The 25,975-nt window shown below is 35.9% G+C and overlaps 1 protein-coding gene across 13 annotated transcripts in view; it reads left to right on the top strand.

Moving 5' to 3' along the window:
• The window catches only part of Nrxn1 (neurexin 1), a 986,324-nt gene that overhangs the window by 408,083 nt on the left and 552,266 nt on the right, over window positions 1-25,975 (top strand). For all 13 annotated transcript variants that reach the window (XM_019206287.2, XM_019206286.2, XM_019206285.2 and 10 more), the window contains one exon: window positions 19,594-19,716. In XM_019206287.2, the coding sequence (XP_019061832.1) occupies window positions 19,594-19,716 (123 nt within the window). The remainder of the gene's footprint in view (window positions 1-19,593; window positions 19,717-25,975) is intronic.

Genomic DNA, 25,975 nt, shown 5'->3' with positions numbered 1-25,975 from the left:
TTTTTTTTTTTTTTTTGCATATTTGGTTGGCTGCATAGGTCCGTAAAATAATAATGTGCAGACTTAAAAAGCAGATCACTTTTGGTCTACTTTTATCAATCTAGTAGTCACTTTTATGCAGATGTAAAATGTCACGGCACTCTAGAAGATTATCATTTTGTGCAGGTTAAGACTTTGTATTGAAACCAAACTCAGTTATGTATTCACTAAAGCATTTTGTTATTGTTAATGCAAACTGTTGTGCTGAAAGTAATGCAGAACTCCACATCAGAGTTGACTAAAACCACCAAATTAACTTTCATTGTTAATTGAGTAATGGTGAACCAGAAACAGTCCCCAAACTGCAACCCAGAACTCACTTACTTATCACACTATGCCCACATTGCAGTGAAACCTGAACACTGACGTTTTAGTTTAGAAAAAAACAACTGTTATCTGATACTTGACGGCTGGGGTGACTTGGCTCTCCTGCCCACAGAGAGAGCTCTGCTTGCCCACTGTGGCAGGGGGTGCCATAGTTTTGTCACCACTGGCATGAATTGACAGAAAACCTGGAGAGTTTCAGAAGAAACATTTTTTAGCTTGATACTTATTGTTATTAGTATCTATGAGAGGGGAGTTGTCTTTTATGTACCACATGTATAAGGCCACGATATGTTGGTCAGATATTTTTCTTTGTGGTTAAAAAGAGCTGCATTCTTCACATTCACTATGCTCATTGTATTGTGCTCTTTCTTTTTCTTTTATTTCTTTCCTGCCCATTTACTTCTTTCTGTGAGGAGGTGGAATTTTATCCTATTATCACATATCAAGATAATCAAAAGTAAAAATTGAATCAAAAGCTTCTTGGCATTAATAAGATTTTTTTCTTTTGTATTAAGCCTTTCTCATTATGAACTCTATGATTTGAATTTCATTAGCTTAAAAGAAAACAATACTTTTCTTGTATTTCAAGTGTTTGGTCTTTTTACTTCTGTGCCTCTAAGGATTCAACTTCATAGAGGATTAACTTCACAGTTTCAAAAAGACTAACCGGAATTCAAGTACTTATATTTAAAACAGCCTCTAATCCCTAGGATAGCATTAATGTTCAGCAATGATCTAAAGAGTCTGCCAAATCACTCATTTTCACTAGTGTTGACAAGTATGGAGTAAAACTTTTCCTACAGTTTCAGCATTTCCAATTTTGATATTAATAATTTTAAACATATTGATTCATTACATATGAGAGGATATGAAAACAAATATGGCCATAGGCTTCAATTGTGAATTTGCTTCTTCCTGAAGAAGATGCATAATTTAAAAGGTGATGGCTTTCTCTGCTTAAATGCATGGAAGACCTTGTAAATGTAAGCAGTCCAGTTTGACTTCTCAGTATAGGGACGTACATAGTCTTTACTAAGGTACCATGGTTTCAGATGCAGAACATGAAAATTTTGAAGATCTTTAAGTTGGACCAATGATTTTTTTAAAAGTCTTTGATTTAGATAAACAATGATTTTCTCATTTGATTATTTATAAGCAAATATAAACAAACATTAACTTACATGCATATGTTTCAGAAAAGTACTAGGGTTTGTCTTTAAGTTTTTCTAAGTTTTAGAGTATTGTTTTATGACAACAAAACTCATTTACTTCCCAGTAACTTGAAAGCCATGCTGTTCAAGCAAATTTTACATCAAATTACACTGCTACATACAAAGAGTTTATTAAGCCAATTGATAATTGGTGAGATAATAAGAGTATTTATAATACACTTAAGAGAATATACTTGAAATCGGCATTGCTAAGCATTCTTATTTGTTCACTTTTTAGAACATAGATAATTCTAAAGAACGTCAATGAACAATACCTGAGAATAACACTGTTTCTATGATATATTAATTCATACCATGTTAAATTCTTTCAAGATCAAATGAACACATAGTCATCCAGATTGTTTTAGTCAATAATTGTTTATTTCAAGGACATAAATTTCAAGGACATATATTATTTATAATAAAATTTCAGCCTTTACATAGATAGGTCTTAGGGATGTCAGCCTGAGTTCCAGAACAGGAAAATTGTCCAGCACAAAATCTTTCTCTAATGGCCAGGATATCCTCCGCCCCCATTTACATGCACTTCCCTCATCTCCTGTCACCTAAGATTCCCCTCAGTGTCTTACAGTCATTTCCTTATCCTCTGTTTTGTCTTCTGGTGGCCCTGCTGTGCCTCTCCTTTCTGTTAATTTGATTCTGCTTTGATGTACTTTCCCATGACTTCCACTTACTCCTGGTACTTTCGCTTCCTGGTTTCTGTTCACTGCTTTGCCTGTGCGTGTGATTTTGTTTGTTGCACTTGTAGTGGTTCTCCCACCAATTATTGAATTTATATAAGTTGTATACTTAAGCAAAAAGTACCCCCTAGTGGATTCATTACTTATCCTTGTCCTATTAAGTAGAGCTTTCAAATTAAGTCACTCACCAAATTTTAGTTTTTGTGGCAAATGACCACTGTTGATCTAAACACCTGTCCTTACAGAAAAGAGGCATGTGGTACACTCTCCTTAAAGGAATTGTAGCAGACACAGGCCTACTAAAAAAACTAATTTTCTCTAATTTATATGACTAAAATGTTTTCACTTTAGCCATAAAATACTCATGGGAATTACAATGTCATCAGTACATCACTGGCTAATATATGGTACATAAGCCAAAATCAGGGCTGGGGGGATTGCGTGGAACCTTCTGGAATTAGGAGATTGAAATGTTCACTGTACTCAGAACTCTTGTCCATTTCTTTCACTTGTTATCAATGAAAACAAAGAGCAAGATGGATAACAAATGCATTGTGAAAATCAATTCCCCACAGGTAAAGTAAGAAAGCCTAAAATTATTCAAATCGTTATTTTTATTGTGCCTATTTGTTACTGGATTATTTATTATTACTTGGTAATTGTGTCATTCATAAAATTATGTGAAATTTTCACCTTTCCATCATACTTCCCAGAGATCAATTTAAATATAGACTTGACATTTTTTATGCATAGTGCTACTGCTGTCAATTAAATTTCAAAGTCAATTGACTTTTTCTGTAAATAATTTAAACTTGCTTTAGAAACATACATGTAAGGTAAGAATTAACAATATCTCTTCACTTTTGCTTACAAAGTGTACAGGTTGTTAGTGAGATTCACTCATTTAATTATCAGATATGAGGCGAAATCAACCAACATTGAAATCATGGAATTTTCAGTGTAAATTTGCATGTACAGTTACAGAACCCTAAGGCAAAGGGGTTGTTTAAGCATGTAAAAATTAAAACTCAAACATTCTGGAATCAACATACTACAGTGGCATGATCAAAAATAGATATTACAGATTTTTCACAAATTATAAAAGATTCTAGTTTAATAAAATAAAAATGAATTTTTGGATAAAAGTATGTAAATGTCGACTTAAAATGCAGAGGTATTCCCCTAATACTTTGAAACAGGCAAACTGATAGAGTTAGAAAGTAGTAATGATTATACTAACATAAACAAAAGTACATTCAATAAGATAGAAGTACTGTGAAAGTTTTCACTGTAATGTCTATATATATAGATAAATATGATTTGTTGTTAATTGAACATTGATATATGTGCATTCAAATATTAGAGTTAGACCAATAGTAATAATACATATAATACACTTTTGTTTTTATAGTTAAATACATTTAATTTTAAGTAATAATGAAAGTAACAATAGATGAGATTAGAAGAGTAAAGAGTTTTGAAACTGACATATAGTATGAAATTCCTGGAATGTTTTAGTAGATTCTGTATTCATAAGTTGAGTTTTACCTGAAAATTCAGTTCAGTTAATCAACTAATAAATTTTACAGTCAAAAATAATATTTTGGTAATTGAGTAATTCTTTACACACTAATTAAGTAAAATTACTTTAGGAAATAGACATATCCAGCATCTAACTAGTTTTAAGTTATAAATTATGAAATTGATAAGAAATCACCAAAACAAAATTGCTTTCCTATATTTACAGCATTTTTTTTTCCTTTTTGCAGTTTACTATTGCAAAAGTGGTTAAAATTGCTCTGTTAAGTTACAGTTGAAACAGGGATGGGGATTTAGCTCAGTGATTCCGCTGCCTGCCTGGCAAGTGCCAGGTCCCAAGTTCGAAAAGATACAATTGAAACAAACATTATTTAGGATAAGCTAAGCTTACACTAAGCCATACATTTTAATATGATGTGCATATTTAAAATTTATTTACAGACTACATTTCTCAAAAATTCTGACCTTCAAAATAGTCACAATGAGTTTCTTTTAAAATATTGGTTCCAGGGCCAAGGATTTGGCTTGATGAGCACTGTGCCTGCCTTGCAAGTGTGAGGTTCTGAATTCAATCTCCAGTACCTCCCAAAATATATACATTTGTTCCAAAATCTTTCAAATGAAAGCTGATTTTTTAACACCTGTGAACAAAACCTATAACCTAAGTTAGATTAGACAAGCCATGCATGAGATATTTCCAGATGTTCTGTGCTAAGTCACCTCATTGGCTCTGTCCTAACACTTTAAGAATGTCAGCCAGAAGCCACATTTGGGTAACAAGCTGCAAGGAACCTCCACACACCGTCTTCTTGGTTGCATCAGGTTTTGTTTAAGGTTTAATTTCTAACTGTCAGTGCTCTATCTGGGAAACAACATTTTTAGAATAATTCTTGGCTAATAAGATGAACCATTCATGTCGTAAGATGTGGATCCAAAGAAAACTTCTGTATTTTTTCTATTTACTAAAATAAATGGTCAAATGGAATCTTAGCACTGTTGTTACTGACTAAAAGCCTAGTGAATAAGCCAAAGATGATGTAAAAAGTGAATTACTACTATCTGTTACTACAGTAGTAAAGTGAATATAAATGTCTTTTTCAATCATTTTATCATCTTTTGGAAAAAATTATTCCAATTTTTAGGTGACAGGTGAATGCATTATTATGTACTGTTTGTCTGTGGTCTTCATTTAAGCAATCATTGTAGAAGAAAAACAGTATCGAGTCAAGATACTCTTTAAAATGTTTTCCTCAAGAAAACATGTCTATAAAGTTTGTAATAAATACTCAAGAATTATTTTTAAGCATTATAAATTCCCAGTGAAAAGAAAAGAAGTAAAAACTAAAATCTTATCTAAGATAGGAACTTAAATTTAGTTTTTCTAATAGGTTTCTTATCTTTAGAAAAAGGTTTTACTGGACTCTCCCCCAAATAATAAAGGCAAGACAAATTTTGTGAATTTAGCATTATACTTAGTGATATTTAACTTATATTAATATGTCATGGAAAGTAAAACATAAAGTCAGTTTTTCTGAATTATCAAGAATATATATTACTCTTGACCTTGTGATAACAATAAATTGGAAAACTATTATAATAAATATTCAGACAATGACACATTTAATTAAATAGTCATTGCATTTGTGACTGTTATTTCATCACCTTTGTGAAGGTTGTGAGGTTGTCAATTTAAATATTTGCAAATATTCATATGGTTACTAGTACCTATGTGCATTTTAACTTTTTTCCTATACAGGTTGGATTGTGTAGGTATTAAAACACATTTAATTATTAATGTAACTCAATATAACCCTTTCTTACACTCTACACCAATGCTGAAAACATTTTCAGTTCATGATTATTTAAAAGTAAATTAATTCTTTGGTACTTCATTTTATTCCTGCTATTTATCCTTTTATGTGGTAAGCATTTCTTGGAAATGAACAGTTCTCCTTAAAATAAAATCACAGTCCAAATTTTTATACTTTCATTAGCTTTATTATAATATGCTTCTTCCTAAATTTGCCAGTTAAGTTAGATTAGATTTAAAAACAGCTACTTTAAAACACTTTTGTAGCAATGTATTTATTTAATTTGTGTTTATTTTTTACTGTGTTGTAAATATAACTATATTCTTGAAAGGTAAATTATGTTTCTTCACATGTATGTTTTTCACCTCAAAAATATTTATTATCCTGGTTTGTCATAAATGGGTACAATCAATATCAAATATATAGAGGCTTGATATTTCTTAGATGATTTAAACTTCATTTATTCATTTTCCTAGAGCCATGATATTTACCAGAAGTGGAACAGGAAGTGAAACACCCACAGTGCTGAAATGTATTATGTAAATATCATATAATTATTATGATTTAGGAAAATGGCAGAGGAGTCCCTGCAGGGCCTTTCCAAAAGTTCTCTAAGGTCAGCTTCTCCTGCAGACTAGATCCATGTTTTCTTATGCTCATTTAAATACTCATTAAGCCTTGAGTTCCCTCAGTTCTTAAACCAGTAATTTATTTGCATTTAGAAGGTTCTGACTGCTGCCCCAGGTCATTTTGCTCTCCAAGGCTATATTCTTAAGTTTATTTTCAAAGTAACTGAACAAAAAAGCTATGCAAATAATTATCTAGACAGCTGAGTCACCCAGTTTCTCCAAAAGTAGGATTTACCAGATTAAGTGCTTCTACATTAAAAACACAAGGACCGAGTAGTCTCTCTGTATTTATTAGTATTTCTCTGAATATGAAGACATTAAAATTTGATGGAATTAGTTTTCATTAACTGCTTATCATACTTTAATATCAACAGATACTTCCTCTACAATAAAAACATTTCACAAGAGTTAAAGAAATGGACCCATTCAATAAGTACTTTGTGAATGATTATTATGTTCAAGGTACTGAGTTTGAGAATGTAGAATTTTTTTCTAAGATTTTAAACTGTAAGGAGAAGAAATAATAATGACAGTACAATACTGGCAATCATGATTACTCTAATAGTTGGAGATTACCATGCATCAGATTTTGTTTTTAGTTATTATAATCCACTAGACCCATTTATATTGTGACTTTTTGGTATTACTAGCTTATTTTACAAATAAGAATAAAGAATGAGACACCAGGAATGTGGAAAGTTTTCTCAAGGTCATACAGCTAATAACTGTGGAGCTAGGATACAAACCTACCTGAATCCCTGCAACAAACCAAACTATGCACATTTTACATGTTTTTTTTTAAACAATGGATTTAAATAACAATCCAATCAAAGTGTGATTAGCATGTGACTATTTTTTCCAATAGGTTTTTAAAAGTTCATAAAGTAACTTTTTTTTTTTTTGGTTACTAGTGTTCATTTTTAAAAAGATGTCCACGTTTAGTATTTGGCTGTATATTATTTGCTCAAAGTACACTTGAATTGGGGAGGAGTAGTTCTAATATTTTTAGGGTTAAGAAATGTGTTTGCAGTTAGGGGTTATATAAATATTTCTTTGTAAAGAAGAGGCACGTAGCTCCCTATGTAGACATCCTAAGTGGTTTTCAAGGAAACATCCTTGGCTTAACTTAGAGCTTGAGGAGAAATAGAGAAGGAGAAAAGGAAGAAGTTACAAGGCTGGGTCTGTCATTCAACTTCTGGTTCCCTCTGGTTTGTCACCAATCGTGTCCATGGCTGGCACCAGGCCAGGCCAGCAAGAAAGACTGGGGACAGCTTCCCTGGCCCCCAGACAATATGCAAAAGGGACTCTATTCTGCCTCTTACATGGATAAATTAAGAGTTTTGACTGCACTTTCCTAAATTTAGAACTTACTAAAAGAAATTTTGAAAATAAACACAAGTGTATTCTAATCAGAAGTGGGTGGCTTCAAGAGCGTGTAACTCAAGGCAGTCACCCCCTGCCTGTGCTTTGCTTAATGCTCTGCTGTCACAATCTTGAGGTTCTTAGTTTTGAACCAAGGCCCCAGGTTTTCAGTTTGCCCTGGGCCTGCAGATTGTGTAGCTCATCATCATGTAAGGGGTGACTGAAAGAAGAATCTGGAAGTGTAGTTGACAGCTCTAAGTCCAATTTGCAGTTGAGTCTTTTTCTGATTCACGGGAGAAATTAAAAACAAGATTTCATTCCCAGGCCAATATGTAAAAATTGAGAAAGAGAAAGCTGAGGTCAGGTTATTTTTAAGTAATTATTTATTTAAAACCCGGAAAGGAGAACAAAGTCAAATGGTGGGCTCAGAGTTTCATACTTACAACCTGAGAGACTCAGCCTCCTGTCGTACAGATAGGAGGTGCCACCACCAAGGTCATGACTCAGGCATCCAGCAGTGGTTGCTCTTGCTCTGGGTATGAGAGCTTCTTTCTCTACCTAGCACGTCACATTGACAAGGCCTGTGTCCAGCTTCTTACAGAGTCCTGCCTACCACAACAGTCTCAGCCAACTGCTAAATAAAGTGTGGTAGTACCTGGAACGTTTATATAGATAGAAACTTGATTTTTATACACACCATCGCATAGGCAAACACACAGGCACACACAGATGTCAGGCTTTTAAATTAAGTATCCTACATTTGCATAAAAGGAAAAGAAACTGATATAGTCTAGCTTTTGTAAGTGAATGGACTTTCATAACTGATTTATGTCACTTAAACCCTTTAAAAATTGCTTTTAGTTCTTGTGATTATCCGCCTTTTAAAGGAAAAGTAACAGAAAAAGCAATCAAAATTAAGGATAGTTAGGAAAAATTAGGGTATGCTAGAATTAATGACAACAATGAATCTAATACTTGGGTTTCCTGATTCTGAACTATTTTCAATTTTTTTTTTAACACTCAGTGTAAAAGTTTATGGAAAAGGAGATTTTTTTTCAATCATTTGCTTATTTGTTTGTGTCTTATTTGGAAAGCTACTGTCCAAGGGCCAGTTGGCTGTTTTAACAGTTATATTGAGACACAGCACATCCATCTGGGCATGTATATTTTAGGTTCCTTTCACATTAAAGAGCAGAATTAAGTAACAGCAGTGGGACCACGTGACTTGCATCCAGTGCTGGTCCTTTACAGAAAGAGTGTCTTGGTGCCTCACGTACCAGGCGTGTTTCCTCCATCTCTGAGTTGCAGCACTCTCGATGCTGAGATCAGTGTTTGGCATAAAATGATTTTAAACTAAACAGAGGATAGGAGTCCCATGCAACCTAGGATAAATAATTACAATTAAGTGGGATAAACTTCAGACACAATATGAAATTTCAGTTTTAAAATATCATAATTCTTATATGTTATGGTGCTGCATTTTGTTTTTCTGTTGTGGTGCTGCATTTTTTTATTTTTTGTCTAATTCATTTCCTGGGTTCTGAATGCAGTTTAATGATCTAAAAAATTGAACATCTGTGTATAAATATAGAACTAATTTATATGTATTAGATGATTCTAGTATTTTTCAGAATGTATATCAGAACCATGGAAATTTTAAAATCCATTTTCATTGGGATATCAATCTTTTTATTTTAAATTGAATTTATTGGTACATTCTAGGTATATAGTACAGTTACATTCATTACCGGGATCTTGTACCTTTACATGACAAGTCTTGGTTCTCATTTTTTCCCCTTGTCCCCACCCTCCCTTCACCTCCTCCTCTCCTCCCTACCTTCAAACACTTTAATTCCATTTTTACATTTTCTCATATTTTTTTCCTTTTCCCTTATTCCCCTTTCCCTATCCTTCTCACTCTCCCTACATCTTTGGTCTTCTTCCTATTTCACATTGCTAATTGCCCCAATTTACACATGTGTGACTTATTTATTTCACTTAGGAGTATATCCTCAAAATGTACCCATTTACCTATGAATGAATCTACTTTCTCATTCTTTATGGCTGAGTAGTATACCTCAAAGAACTAGGATTAAAGGTTGCATTTGACCCAGCCATCCCTCTGTTGGGTATCTTTCCAAAAGAATTAAAAGAATCATATCACAGTGATATATGCGCACCCATGTTTACAGCGGCACAGTTTGTAATAGCTAAAACTTGGAAACAGTCCATCTGCCCATCAGTTGGAGACTGGATAAAGAAGATGTGGTTTTTCTATAAAATGGGATATCAATCTTTATTCCAGATGATATAACATAAGCTATTACTAATAAGATGGAGAGAGCACAATGAAATAAAATGGGTCAGTCCTAGAATGCAAATTGTGTGGATTTCTACCTACCGTCAATCTATGTAGTTCATTAGGTGATGACTTCACAGAAACACCTATTAAAGTCCTCATGCTCAATAAACTGTTTTATGGAGCAAGGCAATTAACTATTGAAATAGATAAGTTTAACCATAAAAGAAAAATCACCTACATTTGATGATTAAGGAACTGAGTATCTGATAGAGATGGACATTTATGCAGTTAGTGTCTCTAAAATGTACCACAAGAGGGAGATGGCTGCCTAAACCCTATGAGTGTCTTGTGGCACACATGCCTAAAAGTCAATTCAAATATAACTGGCATAGATTTGTTTTTCCTGTTTCTATCCAGCTACCTCCCAGTGTGAATTTTATCTTCTAGAGGTCTTTGCTGGCATTACTTCAAAGTTTTCCTATCTCTTTTATTTTTCTGTTACTTTACAGCACTCCGCCATAGTACCATATTCACAAAAGTGTATTTCACAGAATATTTACGCAGAGAAGGTTTTCTATCGAGAAGAAGTTAAAATTAACGTTGTGTGCCTCTTGTTTTAACTCAGCAGTATTAAACAGATTTTTATTGACCAATTCCAGGTCCATTTGAGAGGTATTTATGGTGAATATTTTTGGAACTAAATAACCAAAAGCAAATGCTGTGAAGTGTCAAGTTAAAATGCTTCAAAAATTGGACTTTGGATGGCCTTATTTCAAAAAGATTACCCTATGCAATATGCCCGCTCAAAAATTGTGTATATTTCTTTAAGTGCATATTGTTATACATAATATATAGCATCTCCCACTGTCAAACAGCTTTGGCCTTTTGTGGTTTTCAGAACCCATATACTGCTTTTACTTAATTTTCTCATGAAAGTAGAGAATCTATAGAATATTGACTGAAACTACACAAAGTGCCAAACTTGGCAGCACATCAGATTTCCTTTAGCTCTTTTTTTTTTCCTTCTTTTTATTGAGTTTATTGGTACATTCTAGGTATACAACACCGTTATATTCGTCACTGGGCTCTTGTACCTTTACATGACAGGTCTTGGTTCTCATTGTTTCCCCTTGTCCCTGCCCTCCCTTCACCCCCTCCTCCCCTCCCCATTTATAAACACTTTATTTCCAGTTTTTTTTTTATTTACACAAGATCCTAATGAGGTAATTAACAATGTGAAATAGAAAAAAGAGCTAAAGGTGTAGGGAAAGTGGGAAGGGTAGGGGAAAGGGAAAAGAAAAAAATATGAAAAAATGAATCAGCTTTTGTTTTAAATTTCATGCAAGTTCAAGGTTCTACTGTCTGTGTTGCTGGCCCTTGAAATACATTTGGGCCAAATGCAGGAAGGCATACAAAAGGACACCCCTGCTTCAGCACTGCCTCCAACACTCTGCGTCGGTGAGGTGCTCCGGAGATTTCACTGACTCAGTTACCTGAAGCAGGATGTCTGCTTAAAATGCATTAGAAGAGAATTGTTGTGTATTTAGAAAGAGAGTGCAATCGGGAAATGTGCAGAGAGCAAAGAATGCTCTGAGATTGGGTGAGACAATTAACTGGATGGTGTATGGGCCCCAAATAAACCAAGTCTCCAGGTAAATAAGACTGAGCTAGAGCAACTAACCTCACATGGAGTGATCTGGAGAGATTTGAATGAATTAGTCACACATCTTTTGAAAGGTATTTTTGATTAGTTTTACTTCATAATTTATCCCCAAACTGTCACCTAGGAGAGGTCCATGAATCTGGAGTTTGCCATTAAGGGAGGAAAGGGAGTGCATCTGGAGATTCTGACAGTACCCACCAGAATGCTAGCTTTGAACACCTGTGTACTATTTTACAGCGAAGAAAAATAGTATTTAAACCATGAGCTACATGTCAGTTTCATGAACTGCATGGAATTTTTTAAAGTAAAGTGTTTTTTACAAATTATTTTTAAAAGTCTTTGCTGGAGTTTTCTGATAAAGAAGGCCGTCCTTCTTCTGAGGGGAGGAATGATCACCCAGTTCCGTGACTTCTAGACTCCATGGTTCTTGGTTGTCTCCAGGTGCAAGATGGACTCCTTTTTTTTTAAATTTTATTAAATTTATTGGTACATATTAGGTATACAACACAGTTGCATTCATCATTGGGATCTTGTATCTATACATGACTTATCAGGTTCTTATTTTTTCCCATTCCCCAGCCTTCCCCTCAGTCCCTTCACCCTTCCCTGTTTACAAAGACATTGTTTCCATATTTTTCCTTTTCACAAGTTTTTCTTTTCCCTTTTTCCCTTTCCCCTACCCATCCCACTTCCTCTTCTCTTTTAGACTTTTCTTCCTATTATGCAATATCAATTATGCATTTTAATCCTTATTTACACTTTTAGTTTTTCACACCAGAGAAACAATTTGGCATTTACATGTATAACTTATTAATTTCACATAAAGTATGGCCTTGATGTGCATTAACTTAGCTATAAATATCTCTAGTTTTGCATTCTTTATGGCTGAGTAGTATTCCATTTTATTAAAAAAAAAACGCATCTTCTTTATCCTGTCTCCAGTTGACGGGCAATTGGGCTGTTTCTGAGTTTTAACTATTACAAACTGCCGCTATAAACATGCGTGAGCATATATCACTGTGGTTTGATTCTTTTAATTCTTTTGGGAAGATACCCAGCAGAGGAATAGCTGGATCAAATGGGACTTCTCAAAGTAGTTGTCTGAGGTTTCTCCATATTGATTTCCACAGTGGTTGCACCAGTCTGCACTCCCACCAACAATGGAGAAGGGTTCCTTTCTCTCCACATCCCCACCAGCATTTGTTATTGGTTGATTTCTTGATAGCAGCCATTCTTTCTGGGGTGAAGGTAGCATCTCAGTGTTGTTTTCATCTGCATCTCTTGAATGACCAGTGATGTTGAACATCCCTTCATATGATTATTTGCTTCTTTTACTTGTTTGTCTGAGATATGCCTGTTCATTTCAGATGCCCATTTTTAAATTGGGTCTTTATATTTGATAGGGTCTGATTTTTTTGAGTTCTTTATATTCTAGATGGTAGACCTTTGTTTGAGAACTGGTAAAAATTATTTCCCACATTGTGGATTGTCTCTTAGCTCTGCTTGTGATTTCTCTGGCAGTGCAGAAGCTTTTTTTAAAAGATGAGATCACAGTTGTTGATTCTTTCTGCTAGTTCCCATGCTACTGAGGATTTGTTCATAAAGTCTTTTCCTATGTCAGTATCTTCATGGGTTCTTTAACAGCCAGGCATCTAGTTATTTTGATATTTTGATATTCATTGTGCAAGATTCCCATGGAAAGTCATTCTAGTGATGTAAAAATAATGATAAAGTCACCTCCCCCACTTCAGCGCCCAAATTTTCACATTGCCCAACCTTACTTGTCCAGAGCAGGGAGCATAGAGAGGAGCTGCTGGGCCAGCCTCCCACCCTGACCTCCTGGTGCCTCCTCCTTGCAGTGACTGACAGAAGGCACTGCCTAAAGATCGCTACACTGTTTCACCTCAGAAGTTTTTGATCTATGATTTTAGTGTTCTAGAGAACTTGTCCATAAAATAGGACAATACTTGCTTCAGACTAATCATTTCTTCTTTGGTGCTGTACTTTTGAAGGATGTTAAGATGACAAAAAGATAGTTTGCAGAGTTAACATTTAATGAAGCCTTTTCATGCTGGCCTCTGAAAGAAACTAAAATAGTGAAATAATAATAATAATGATAATAATAATAATTGAAATATCATACATTTGGAGGACTTCACTATCATAGGGCACTCTTTCAGTTAGCTGCAACATGGGAAGGTAGTTTACAGCTGTCTGATCTTTCCAAGAATAACATTGTGTAAATTAGCCACAGGGAAGTATTTCTTAAAAGTGCATACCCTCCTCATTTTATACATAAAATAGGAACAGGGAAGAAAAACTACTTGCTCAAGGTGACAGAATTGGTTGAAGGCAGGTTAAGGACAATATTTTTTTCTACAACTTCTTTCCATAGTGAAAAACTACAACATATACCAGGCCATTTCCTTTCTTTTGAAATCATTGTTTAAAAAGACCTACGATTCAAGTTGATGTGAAATGAGGATGAAAAATTTAATTAGATCTCTCTCTCTCTCTCTCTGTGTGTGTGTGTTTTCTCTCTCTATCTCTGCCTCTTTGTCCATCTCTGTCTCTCTCTTTCCATGCACATGCACACGTACACGCATGCAGCCTTCCTTTGTCTGCCTGCCACTTGGAATTCAAGGGTGGATGTGTTGTGAAAAAGACAGTCAATTTGAATTGAATTAAGGAAAACAGAAATGTTTACTTCTATTTCTACCTATTATCAATAGACTTAGCTGTACAGTTATGAGTTGTACAGTTACCCAGATACATAATGTCACAGACCAGAAACAGTTATTCCGTAGTGTAAATTAAACTCTGCTGTAAAGAATTGATACTCTTACTAAATTGTGTTTGTTCTTGCTTAATTTTCTCATTTGATGCAGAGCAAAAAGATGAGTAAATCATACACTCATATTTTGCTGTTCTTTGAGCAGGTCACATTATTATATTAAATTCCCTTGACTGGTAATCTAGAGATTAGGATTCTTCTACCATATTAGTTATGGCCATGGAAATCTTGTCTGATTTCCTTGGATTTCATATTCTTTCTTTGCAGATGGCTCAGAGAATCTCTATACCTCTTGTCCCTTCTAGTTTTAAGATTCTTTGAAATAACCTCTACCTATAGAGCCAAATTCTGACCCAGCCTGGTGAATCCTTCAGCCCCATTGCTGTTTTGTTACTACCTGGTCATCATGTTCAGTGGAAGGACTTTTTTTCAATTTTTATTGGTGTATGTTTGGAGTTTATCGCAATCATATTCCTTGTGGGGAGTTGGTATTATGTACATAACACATCTTAATTGTGTTTTGTCCTCTTCCTCTTCCCTCTGTCCTCTCTGTCTCTTTATCCTCTTCCCATTTGCAAAAGATCTGTCTCCTTATGTCCTGTCATCTGTCTTTTATTTTGCTCTTTATTTATATATTGGGTTTCTCATATAAGACAAATCATGTAATATTTAAGCTTATGTGTCTGATTTATTTAACTTAGCATTATGGTCTGAGGGTAAGTTCATTTTCCTACAAATAACTCAAAACTTCCCCTCTTTATGATATTTTAATGGACATGAAAGATGTCCAAATTTCAATCTTAACTCCATTCCTTACTGCCTCTGAGACTTAAAATCATTCACTTGACATTTCTAGATCCTCTTTCTTAAAAAAAAAAAAGAAAGTAAAAATAATACGTATTGGCCTAAACAGGTTATAATAAGAATTAAGTCTAAAAATGCATATAAATCATAAGGGAGTGGTGATTTTAAGAAACAGTGCTTTGGGGCCTGGTGATTTAGCTCAGTGGTTCCACACCCTGCTTCACAAGTGCAAAAAGTTCCAAAAAGAAAAAAGAAACAATGCTTTGAACTTTCTTAAAAGTATTTATTTTTTAAAAAAGTCTTTAAAATATTGCACACTGTGTCAGCCTACTCAGGCTGTTTCATCAAAAGAGGAGACCAGGCTGTGGCAACAGCAGTTTTTTTCCGAGTTCTGAAAGCTGTGCAATCCAAGACCAAGGTGCAGACAGATCTGGTTCTTAGTCAGGGCCTCCCCATGGCTTGTGGATGACTGCATTCTGCGTGTGTCTTTAAACGAAATTGCTTTGTGATTCTTCTCTTTCTCTACCTTCATCAATTCATTGAACCAAATTACTTCTCAGAGGTCCCTTAAAACTACCATATCGGGGCTTAGTAATTAAACATAGGAATTTGAGAGCGAATAGATATTCAGTCCGTACATATGTTCTTTCTGGGAGAAAGGTGTTAGCGTAATTGAGACATGTTTTGACATGCCCAAAAGAATTCAGGTTATTAACAGTTTGAATGACCTTAGTTTTTTATTAACATTTTAACAATAGGGCAAATGGATACCAACTCAAAATGTCAACAGTGAGGTCATCTTTAGCATTTCCATGTGTCATAAAATTCTATGAAAACGTGTCATTTTTAAGGAACTGTACAGATAAGCAAGATTATGTCCTCATTTTGTGGATGGAGATATTAACGTGGTTAGAAGCTGAATTTTAACAAATTGCTATGTAGAGATAGAGACTGGTCCTAAATTGATCATCTATATTGTGTCTTTGGTAGCGGCTACTTCAGCATTCTGAGATAAAGAGTGTGTTGTTTAAAGATTTGTTTTCACCAGGGCTTATGCAGAGATATGGAGGTTTTCCTAATAGTGCGATGATTCTGTTGTGCAGGTTGAAAGTCACTGCAAAGAACATTTCCCATACTCCTTCAGTTAGATGTAAAACTGAGAAGTTGAGAGATAGCAGAAGGGTGTCATGACTAGCAGGGTGGCTAATGCAGGGGAAGGAACACAGGCTTTGAGGAGGTCAGACCTAGGAGGATACTCCATTCCACCTCTACTTAGCTGTGTGACCTTGAGAGAAGTAGTTTTAGCTTCTTAAGCCTTCAGTTCCATGTCTACAAATTGATAATAATAGAAGTGCCTGGTACATAATAAGCACTCACCAGCCTTCAACTTCTTTTAGTAGCAAATCTAAGACTAGCAACCATAATGCTTAACTCCAAGTCCAGTGTGCTTTCTATTATAATTTGTGTTGCATGAGTAACATTGCTTTGAACTGAGACTATTAAGTGCATTCTTAAAAACTTTGTCTTTCAAAATCAATCTGTTCAGATTTTTAATAACGCAAGAAAGATGCTTGAAGTTGGCCTACAGAGATTTTTATGAACCAAAGGGTTATTTTTAATTGGATTTGTGCCTGTTGTTATGGAAATACTTGTTTCATAGATTACACATTATGACTGTAATGCAAGATGAAGCCCAGAATGGGGTATAACAATGATATCATCCTTATGCTTTTATTAGTGGACAAAACAGATATAGAATTAAAAGATCATGAGTAAAGTGGCTTCAAAAGCACACATTTATAAGAAGAAAAATATCTCCCCTATAAAAATAACTTTAAAATGATATATTCTCTTTTCAAAGATCAAAACTAAGGATGACCCTAGCTGCCAGTAGGATGCTCAGCAGCTGTAGCTTTGCTAAGCACCTCTCTCTCCCTGACTGAAATGGGAAAGAGTTCCTTTGATCTTGGGACTTGCTTTCAACATTTGGTCTCACAGCATTTCTGCAGTTGCTGAACTAACAGGCTTCCTGTTGCTATTTAGTAGTCAACATCACAAAATAGTTTGGTCCAGAAGAATGTTATTCATGTATTCTGGATCTGTAATATAACTCTTCTAAAGAAAAAAAAAATATGAGTTCTAAGCTTAACAGTGGTTGGTACTGTAAATTCACTTTGCAAACATTAGATTGTATCACTGGCTAATTTTAAATCCCAGGGGCATGCTAGTCAAGGAAGGACAGGGTTTATTAACACCAGAGGAGAAAAACTCCAGGGCTGTGTGGATAACCCAGAATTCAGAATGCAAACTGTGATCTTATGAATGTATGCCCCATATTTCTTCTGCTTGCTTCCCTGGCTTTATTTTTTTGTCCCTTCTTTTCTTTCCCCTACTCACTGGACTGTAACTTTATAATCTCGTATGTCCTTCTGTGACCCTTAGACATCAGTCTTGCCAGCAGAATTTGTTTAAAGAAATTTCAGGCCCCGTTCATGAAATTTAACGATGTGAAGTGTTATGTTAATTTATTGTTTTCTTTGTTAATTTATGTAGCAGCAAGTTTAAAAGTTTTTAAAAAGGCAGGAAAGACACTTGCCAGCAAATAATATACACATGGGTGATCAAAACATACAGTTAAATTTCAAAAACATTATCAAGGAAGACACATTACCATCTGTCCCCCTCAAGCCACCCCCCCTTGCTTTGAACATGCTTGTTCCGTTGTCATTCTCATTTTCTGAATCACTTCTGAAAGTGCTCCTTTGTTAGTGTCTTTATGAGATATGATTTTTAAAAACTACATTGAATGCTGGTGTGAAGTGCCGTTCAGTGAAAAGGAAAGTCCCTCTCAGCGGTTATGGTGAGTCCTCAGCTGCCGTATCCAACAGACCCGGCACTGTGCGACTTCTAGCCCTTCTCTGAGGTCAGACATGACCATGAAAGGTCAGCGTTTTGAAATTACTCAACCTGCTGAGGCAGCCGCAACAGCGCAACTACATTTATAAACAACTGCATTCATTTCCAGAACTGCTTCAGAGGGCCGGGCATTTAGCTCAGTGGTTCCGCCGCCTGCATTGCAAGCGCAAGGACCCAAGGCCCATCCCGGGTACCAAAAAAGAAAGAAAGAAAGAAAAAAAAAAGTCAAAACTGCTTCAGAAAGTAGAAAGAATGGCTGGGTAAGTGTGTTTGAAACAAAGGGGAGAATTTTGAGGGTGATTAATGGCAATATGTCTTTGACTCTAATAATTTTTTTAAAGTTTGACATTCCTCATATTTTTTATCACATCTCATATTTTAATATATTTTTCTAAATGAATCATACTGGCTTAATAGATGTAGTTATTTTAATAAAAATTCAGTTACATCAAAAGCATTTTTCCTTCCTTTGTTACTGATAAACATAGCTCAACTTTGTCATTTTAGAAATTCCCACTAAATACCTTTTTAAAATACTAGGTCTATTCTAAATCTATTTATATTTACACTCTATTTCTATACATATACACAGGTTCACAGGGTGTTAGTTTCTCAGCTGTTTATACTGCCTTCCTTTAATTTTTTTTTCTTTTTGTCAACTAGCTAGTAATCCATGTCTTCTAATACCCTTTTCCCGCCTGACACCACCCTAGACCCTTCCCAGCTCGGCCTTCTCTGTTTCAGTCTGCTTTCTCCAAGTCAAAACTTTCACTCCATGTGCAGAAAGAAGCTCCTTCACCACATGCTAAGACTTGTAGTGTACTGGTCTGTTAGGTCGAAGAAGGGGTTTTACACAGAATAATGCACAAATGTAGGAGGCCAATGAACCTGACAGCTTGGTGAATGCTGGAGTTGCATGACGTAAAATGGAAGAGCAGGAGTCCCCCAACACGGTACCCAGAGCCGCTTGCAGAGTCCAACCTGTCACTTGTCCTTTCACTGAAAGTGGCTAATGACCTAGATCACTTATCCCAGAGATTTCATGGCTGCTAACCACTTCACAAGAAGGAAAGAGATCATTGCAAAAATTTGATAATTCCTTTAAAGAAAGTGTGCAAATTGAGAGGCTTCCCAGTGCTATATTGACTGTACCTACTTATGACAACAGGTTAATTCACTTGTTTCAAATTGATGAATAATGTTTAAAGATTCTTAAATTTTCACACCTGAATGTTTGTTAACTAGTCATTTTCCTTGCTTGCTATGACTCTAATGGGCTTGAAAATTGGTCCAGCCAGTCTCTTTCATCTCTCCTCTCTTCTCTCATTTCTTTTTCTTCTCTCTCTCTCTCTCTCTCTCTCTCTCTCTCTCTCTCTCTCTCTCTTCCCTCTCTCTTGCTTTCCCCCCTTCTTTGTCTCTTTCTCTCACTTTCTGTGAGGTTCGTTTGCTTGACTGATTCTGAGTGTCCATAATGACTGTTTGGCATATTCTACAGGCAAAGGTCCCGAGACCCTTTTTGCTGGCTATAACCTCAATGACAATGAATGGCACACTGTGCGTGTGGTTCGTCGAGGAAAAAGCTTAAAGTTAACGGTGGACGATCAACAGGCCATGACAGGTAAATGCCATGTTCTTACCTCAAAGCTGGAGACTTTCTCATTTCTTGCACGTGGCGAATGTTGGCACAGAATGTGAAGCTTATACACACAGTGCATTTTTAATTCCAGTGTGTAGTGACAACTTCATTTAATCAGCAATCCAAGAAATACTTCCCACCAAGTGAACAGAACTTTTTAATGTCATGTTCTTTGTCCTTTAAAAATTCAGGAAGAAATTACAGTATATTTTAATTTAGTGCCTCGATAAATATCTTAGTGCCTCATAAAATATTGAAGCTACCATGTGAATGCCACTTTGTGTTCAGATTCTTTCTTATATATTTTGATGATGAAAAGAAGAGAGTTCTACTTTTTACTTTCTATATAAATTGATAGATAAACTGACATTCTGTCAGGTGAACTACTTTTATATTCCATTATATGAACTTCTATTATATGATCATATAATAGATCATTTTAGGTCATTTAGCTCAGTTGATTAAAATCTAATATTAAGGATGTCAAGTTCAATTCTTAATTCATAGAATCCTTGCTGAGGTGAGCTTTATAAAGATCCACCCTAGAGACAAAGGGAAGACAAATGAAAGGGAAATCAGCACACCTTTATCTTCTCTGAAATAAATCCAAGTACATGACCCACTGAGATATTAGGCCCTTTTTCTTTTGTAGAGAACATTTCTGCTTTAATTATCTCACTGCAAAGCACACGATGGTCCTTGTGCTGTAGCAACAAGTCTGCTCTGCACTCAATCCCAAGAGGTTCCCATGCTCAGAGAATGGTCCACTCTATCAATATGGAAATAGCTTGTATGAGATTATAACTCGTGAAGCTGTCATTTGAGAGTTCAAATAAAAGAGCTACCAACTCAGGGTACCTTTTACTGTCCTACATTTCACCAGCCCAGTATGGCTTTCCAAGTTTTCTTTTTCTACATGTTGTGGAACTTGGCTGTGTAAATTTACTTTGTTGCACAACCATCTGAAGAGCTTTAAAGGAAGATGTTGGAGCCTTACGCCACAGGAAGCCTCAGGAGGAGCCGAGTAGTTTATTTTGCTTCATACATTTGCAGGGGTCTTCAGTCCAGCTGATGTGCAGATCTACATTTAGAAGCCTCTGCTATGTTTGTGCCATTTTATTATCTGAGGAGGAAAATCAAGTAGACTGTTGTTAGCATACACCATTGTTCTAGACTGCCAAGCACCGAAAGACTCTGCAAGAGTCATCTAAACGGAGGGGAGGAGGCAGAGTTTTTACAGGGCTTAGGCAAGACAGTGTCCACTGTCTTAGTTTAGATAGTTTTGGTCAGGGCAGTTGTTGGAAGAAAAATAGATTGCTCTTGTAGGTTAATATTCATTATATAAACATTAGAATTTTATCTAAAGGAATGAAAATAAACAAGATCTAAAGTTAAGATCAAGAGGTATGGACTAAAGAGCTGCTAGGGGCAAAAACATACAAAAGCGCAACAGAATGTTCTCTAATCTCAGAGTTTCAAAAGCACAGAGCCCTGTGAAGTAGATAGGGTGGCATATATATTTCAATTTTAAAGTTGAGGAAAGGTACTCCAAGAGGATTCATGAAGTACGTTTCATTGAAATTCTGTTGTTAACAGAACTTAGAAGAGAGCCTAGATTTGGTTTTAGGTTTTTGTTTTCTGTGGTTGTTTTGTTGACTCTTTGTCTATTCCCTTGTATTCACTATCATCCTACTAAGTGTTTGGCTGTTTGCTAAATACTTGCCTAGCCATGACATCATGTTATTAGGGTAAGAAATACTTGATAATACAGGGTAGTTAGGGATGTATTGATGTATTACATAAGCAAATCATACTCTTAGAGTCAGAAGACAGATTGAGGAACTTGGTTTCAGTGCTAGTTTAAACCAGTAAATAATATTTGAACCAGGCTTTAAAGAAATAATGATTTAGATGATAAAAGTATGGAGAAAGGCCTACTTAGGATCTCAGCTACTCAGAAGGCTGAGGCAAGATAATCTCATGTTCAAAACCAGCTGGAGCAACTTAAGAAAACTGTCTCAAAATATAAAGAGGGCTGGGGATGTAACTCATTGCTGCCTGGGTTCAATTCCCAGTACAGGGGTGGAGGCGAGGTCTTATGTGGGAGAGTTTTTGGCCTAAGAAAGAATGAAGAATGACACGGATAGGGCTAGACAGATTTATGTTCAGGAAGTGTTTTTTACTTCATGTGACCACATGATGATTGTACAATTGGAATGATTTTTGGAGTCAAGGAATCAGTAGGCAAAACAGGTCTTTTCAGATCATGCAAGTCACTGCATTTAAGCTGAAGAATTATTATTATTATTATTATTATTATTATTATTATATATATATTTTTTGCTTTTTTGAGACAGGATCTCACTATGTAGTTGAGACTGACCTGGAACTCACTATGTAGCCCAGGCTGGTCTCGAACTCACAGCGATCCTTCTGCCTCAGCCTCTCGAGTGCTGGGATGACAGGCGTGCACCACCACACCACGCCCAGCATCTGAAGAATTATTTTTGAGGAAACGAATCCTGTAACAGTGTATTACACAGTCTGTAGTAAATACTAAACTATAAAGCTCCAAGAGTAAAAATAATGCAAAGAACAATAGTGTGCACTCACTACTGTAAGCGTTTCATCCCATTTGCTTGGACATTTGAATTTCTCATGCCCACCCTGTCTCTTTCCTTAATCAAGGAGAAATGACATAGATAGCGTGCAAGCAACTTTGGTACATTTTGCATTGACACAATATTTTCATATATGCCACCTTTCATATTCCAGTTTTGTCAGTTGAGTCATTGTTGTATCAATATTTTCCTACCTCAGCACAAAGGCTTGACCATTTATTTTCCATTTAAATTAGGAATAATACAAATAGTGTGCTCATCATTACTAGGATAGCTTAGCTTCTGGATCCTTTCAGCATTAAAATAGGAAATATATTCAAGTTCGCACCCACACTTCAGTATGCATATATACGCACTCTCATATTGAACTTGCTTGTGTGCATCAACATGTAGACAGGCACACTTTCCAAAGCACGACTTTACATTGGGACCTCCTTATTTACACCACTGTTTCTTGATTTCCCACATTACATATATCCGTAAATGTTCTCCGAGATGAAAACTTGGCTCCCAGTAATATCATTTATTCATTTGCTCAATCTTATAATGCATCTAAAATAGTTCCGTGATTGCTTTGCCTATACCAATTAAATCCGTAAACACACTAAAGAGAATTCAGGATTACTTTGTGATTCTTCCTATTCCTCTCATTCTAAGATCAACACATCTACACCAACGCTGAGTGTGTAAATAATAGGCCTGCGTCCTCATGGGAAAGCGTTCACCTTATATCCATTATACTCAAGCCCCTGCTCTCCATCATTTTGTACATCATCACTAAGTCTTACAGATGATACCTGAAAAATCATTTTGTCCATTTTCTACTGCAGCTACTCTAATAAACACACATACACACACACACACACACACACACACACACACACACACACACGTTCCTAGTATGTGGGATGCCTGGGAGAGATCTGGCCTTTGGTGTCCTTTTGGCCTTGTGTAAGCCACGGGCCTCACTTCCTTGTGACTCTAGCTTGTGCTTCTCCCGAAAGCTTGCTTCGTTTTTCTCTATCCTAGAATTCACCTGCTGACTCCTTTCTACATGTTTTGTTATTGCTTTTGTTTAGTCCATCAAGTCTAGCCTGAATATGCTCTCAGCTGCCTGCTCTCACTCCACATGCACCAGGAGAATAACCCACTCATCAAATTCATCTTTCTGAGTTCTTTTAATTATATATTTAATTATATGCTTTTGAGTCTGCCTTCCTCTGATAGGGTGCAAGTTTTGTGAAAGCAGGGGCCATGTCTGCTGCTCTCAACACTGTTTCTTGATTGCATAGCACAGCACAGTGTGTCTACATGGAGCACACAATAACTCTCAGCTCATGAACAAATGGATTTATTGCCCAGAGGTCCCACATCAGAAATTTAACCCACCTCAGAGCAAGCAACTGCTCTCTTCTCTTTCTTTCTGATGAGGAGTAATGGTTATTCCTCATCACTAGATGGTTAGATGTGGGTGTCTTTTCTGACCATTTTAACAGGCAGAGCTAGGAAATGTATACAAGTATAGACACCTATACCTGTTTGTACATGTAAGCATCCACACATACATGCAAATTGCATATGTGCATAAGCATGTATACACATATTTTAGAACTATAAAAATCTTGCTCCATAAAATACTCATAACACGTTTTTGCTTTACAGTTTATTTGTTCTTACTCACTGAACATGCTTATGGAGAAGATGAAAGACACATTAAAGTTATGAACAGAAAATATGTTAAGGGAACCGGCCCCTGTGTTTCTAGTGGATAATTGCCTTTAGGTGTTAATTCTCCCCCATGAGAAAGCATATCTGCCACAACTGTTTATGAGATTTACGTATGCTTCTTAGAATGAAAATAAACTTTTGAACGTGGATCATAAGGTCTTCTTTTCCTCATATCTGGGCCAGGGTTGCTTCAACACTGTTTTGATACCTTTCTATTGTTTAAGCTCTGCATAGATACTTGATTCTGTTGAGAAAGAAAAACAGATGCTAAGTGTTATTTCTGTTAATGAACTTCTCAGTCTTACTAAAGAAAATGTTCTCCCCTATTTCAGAGCTGCTGGGAACTTGACAGTTTGGGATAGTATTTAATATTAAGCATTAGAAATGTTTTTCTGGATATGACATTGGCCTTTTGCAGTAGAACCTTGAAGAAGAACTCTGGCAGTTTCAGGAGTGGAGTAGGATTCACTGAATTAATACACAGATTTTGATATACCCCCAAATAAAAATTAACACATAGCAATTTCAAAGACAAGTCATTTTTTTCATGTTTCATTCTGTATGGCTTATTGATTCAATGTTGCTAATGTCTCTAGATTTTTATACTGGAAAATTAGCAAAGACTGATTTACTATCAATGAGGTAGACCCCACAGAATAGTATTGCGGTCATTGAAGAAGAAGTAAGGATAATAAGATTACTGACATTGAGAAATGGGAAGAAAGGAGCTAAAGGTGTAGGGAAGGTGGGATGGGTAGGCGAAGGGTAAGAAGGGAAGAGAAAAAAATGTGAGATAATGAAAAGATGGAAATAAAGTGGTTGTAGATGGGGAGGGGAGGAGGGGGTGAAGGGAGGGCAGAGGTAAGGGGAAAAAATGAGAACCAAGACCTGTCATGTAGAGGTACAAGATCCCAACAATGAATGTAACTGTACTGTATCCCTAAAATGTACCAATAAACTCAATTAAAGCTGAAAAAAAAAAGAAGTAAGGAGAGAGAAATAATGTCATAGGATAAATCAGAACTGCTAAGAATGTAATAGTATTTCGCATAAGACACACAATCAGAACGCATGGTGATAGTAGGAAGAGAGAAGAGATAAGTAGAATGGCAATTTCTGTTTTAAAAAATGCGGAAAGGAAATCAGAGCCCAGTGATGGCTGGCAAGAGAGTATGGCAAGGATGTCTGGAGTGCTCTCATGAAAGATTAAGGACACGTAAAGAGGATTTGAAAATATTACAGTTAAGTACAGTAGAGGGAATTATCCTTTATACCCATGCATTTATAATCATCAAAGTTAATCAGTTATGTATATAAAAAGTTTTTCTTGTGTCACAACAAGCACACCTTTTATATTTTGCTTTCAGGCAATTCTTTAAGATGCTATACAATATATCTTACCCATTTCCGTTAAAGACAGGAAAGCCCGTCGGTCTGGTCTAAGAAGCACATGTGGAAGGGCATTCAGTCTTCATTAGACATGGGAAGAAGGGTCAGTGCCTGTTCTCAAGGCCTGATTCTACGATTGGCCCTACTTAATATTTGCATCCATGTCATGGATGATGGGGTAAGGTAGGCTCGCTAAATTTTCCAATTGTGCTGAACTGAGTGGGGAAGCCATCCAAGAACCTGGCTGGCAGAACTTCATTGTAATTTAAATGACCTTTACGAGTTGCAGCACAAAGTAATGACAGTTAATTAGATAAGAACAAGATGCTTGGGAAGGAACTGCTAGCCGAGCCTGCTTTTTAATTTGTATCCTGCTTTATTGTTTAGGAAATAAGTTCACAACTTTATTTGTTTACTTTCAACCTTAAAGGAAGTTAGAACCATCACTCTGAAGGGAAAGATGGGACGAGATTGGCTTTTAATGAGTTTGAGGTGAACATGGT

Source organism: Fukomys damarensis, unplaced genomic scaffold (assembly GCF_012274545.1).
Source record: "Fukomys damarensis isolate Sample0158 unplaced genomic scaffold, DMR_v1.0_HiC HiC_scaffold_2, whole genome shotgun sequence".
Classification (NCBI taxonomy): domain Eukaryota; kingdom Metazoa; phylum Chordata; class Mammalia; order Rodentia; family Bathyergidae; genus Fukomys; species Fukomys damarensis.
Note: the sequence above shows the minus strand (reverse complement) of the source record. Positions and strands in the feature narration are given on the sequence as shown.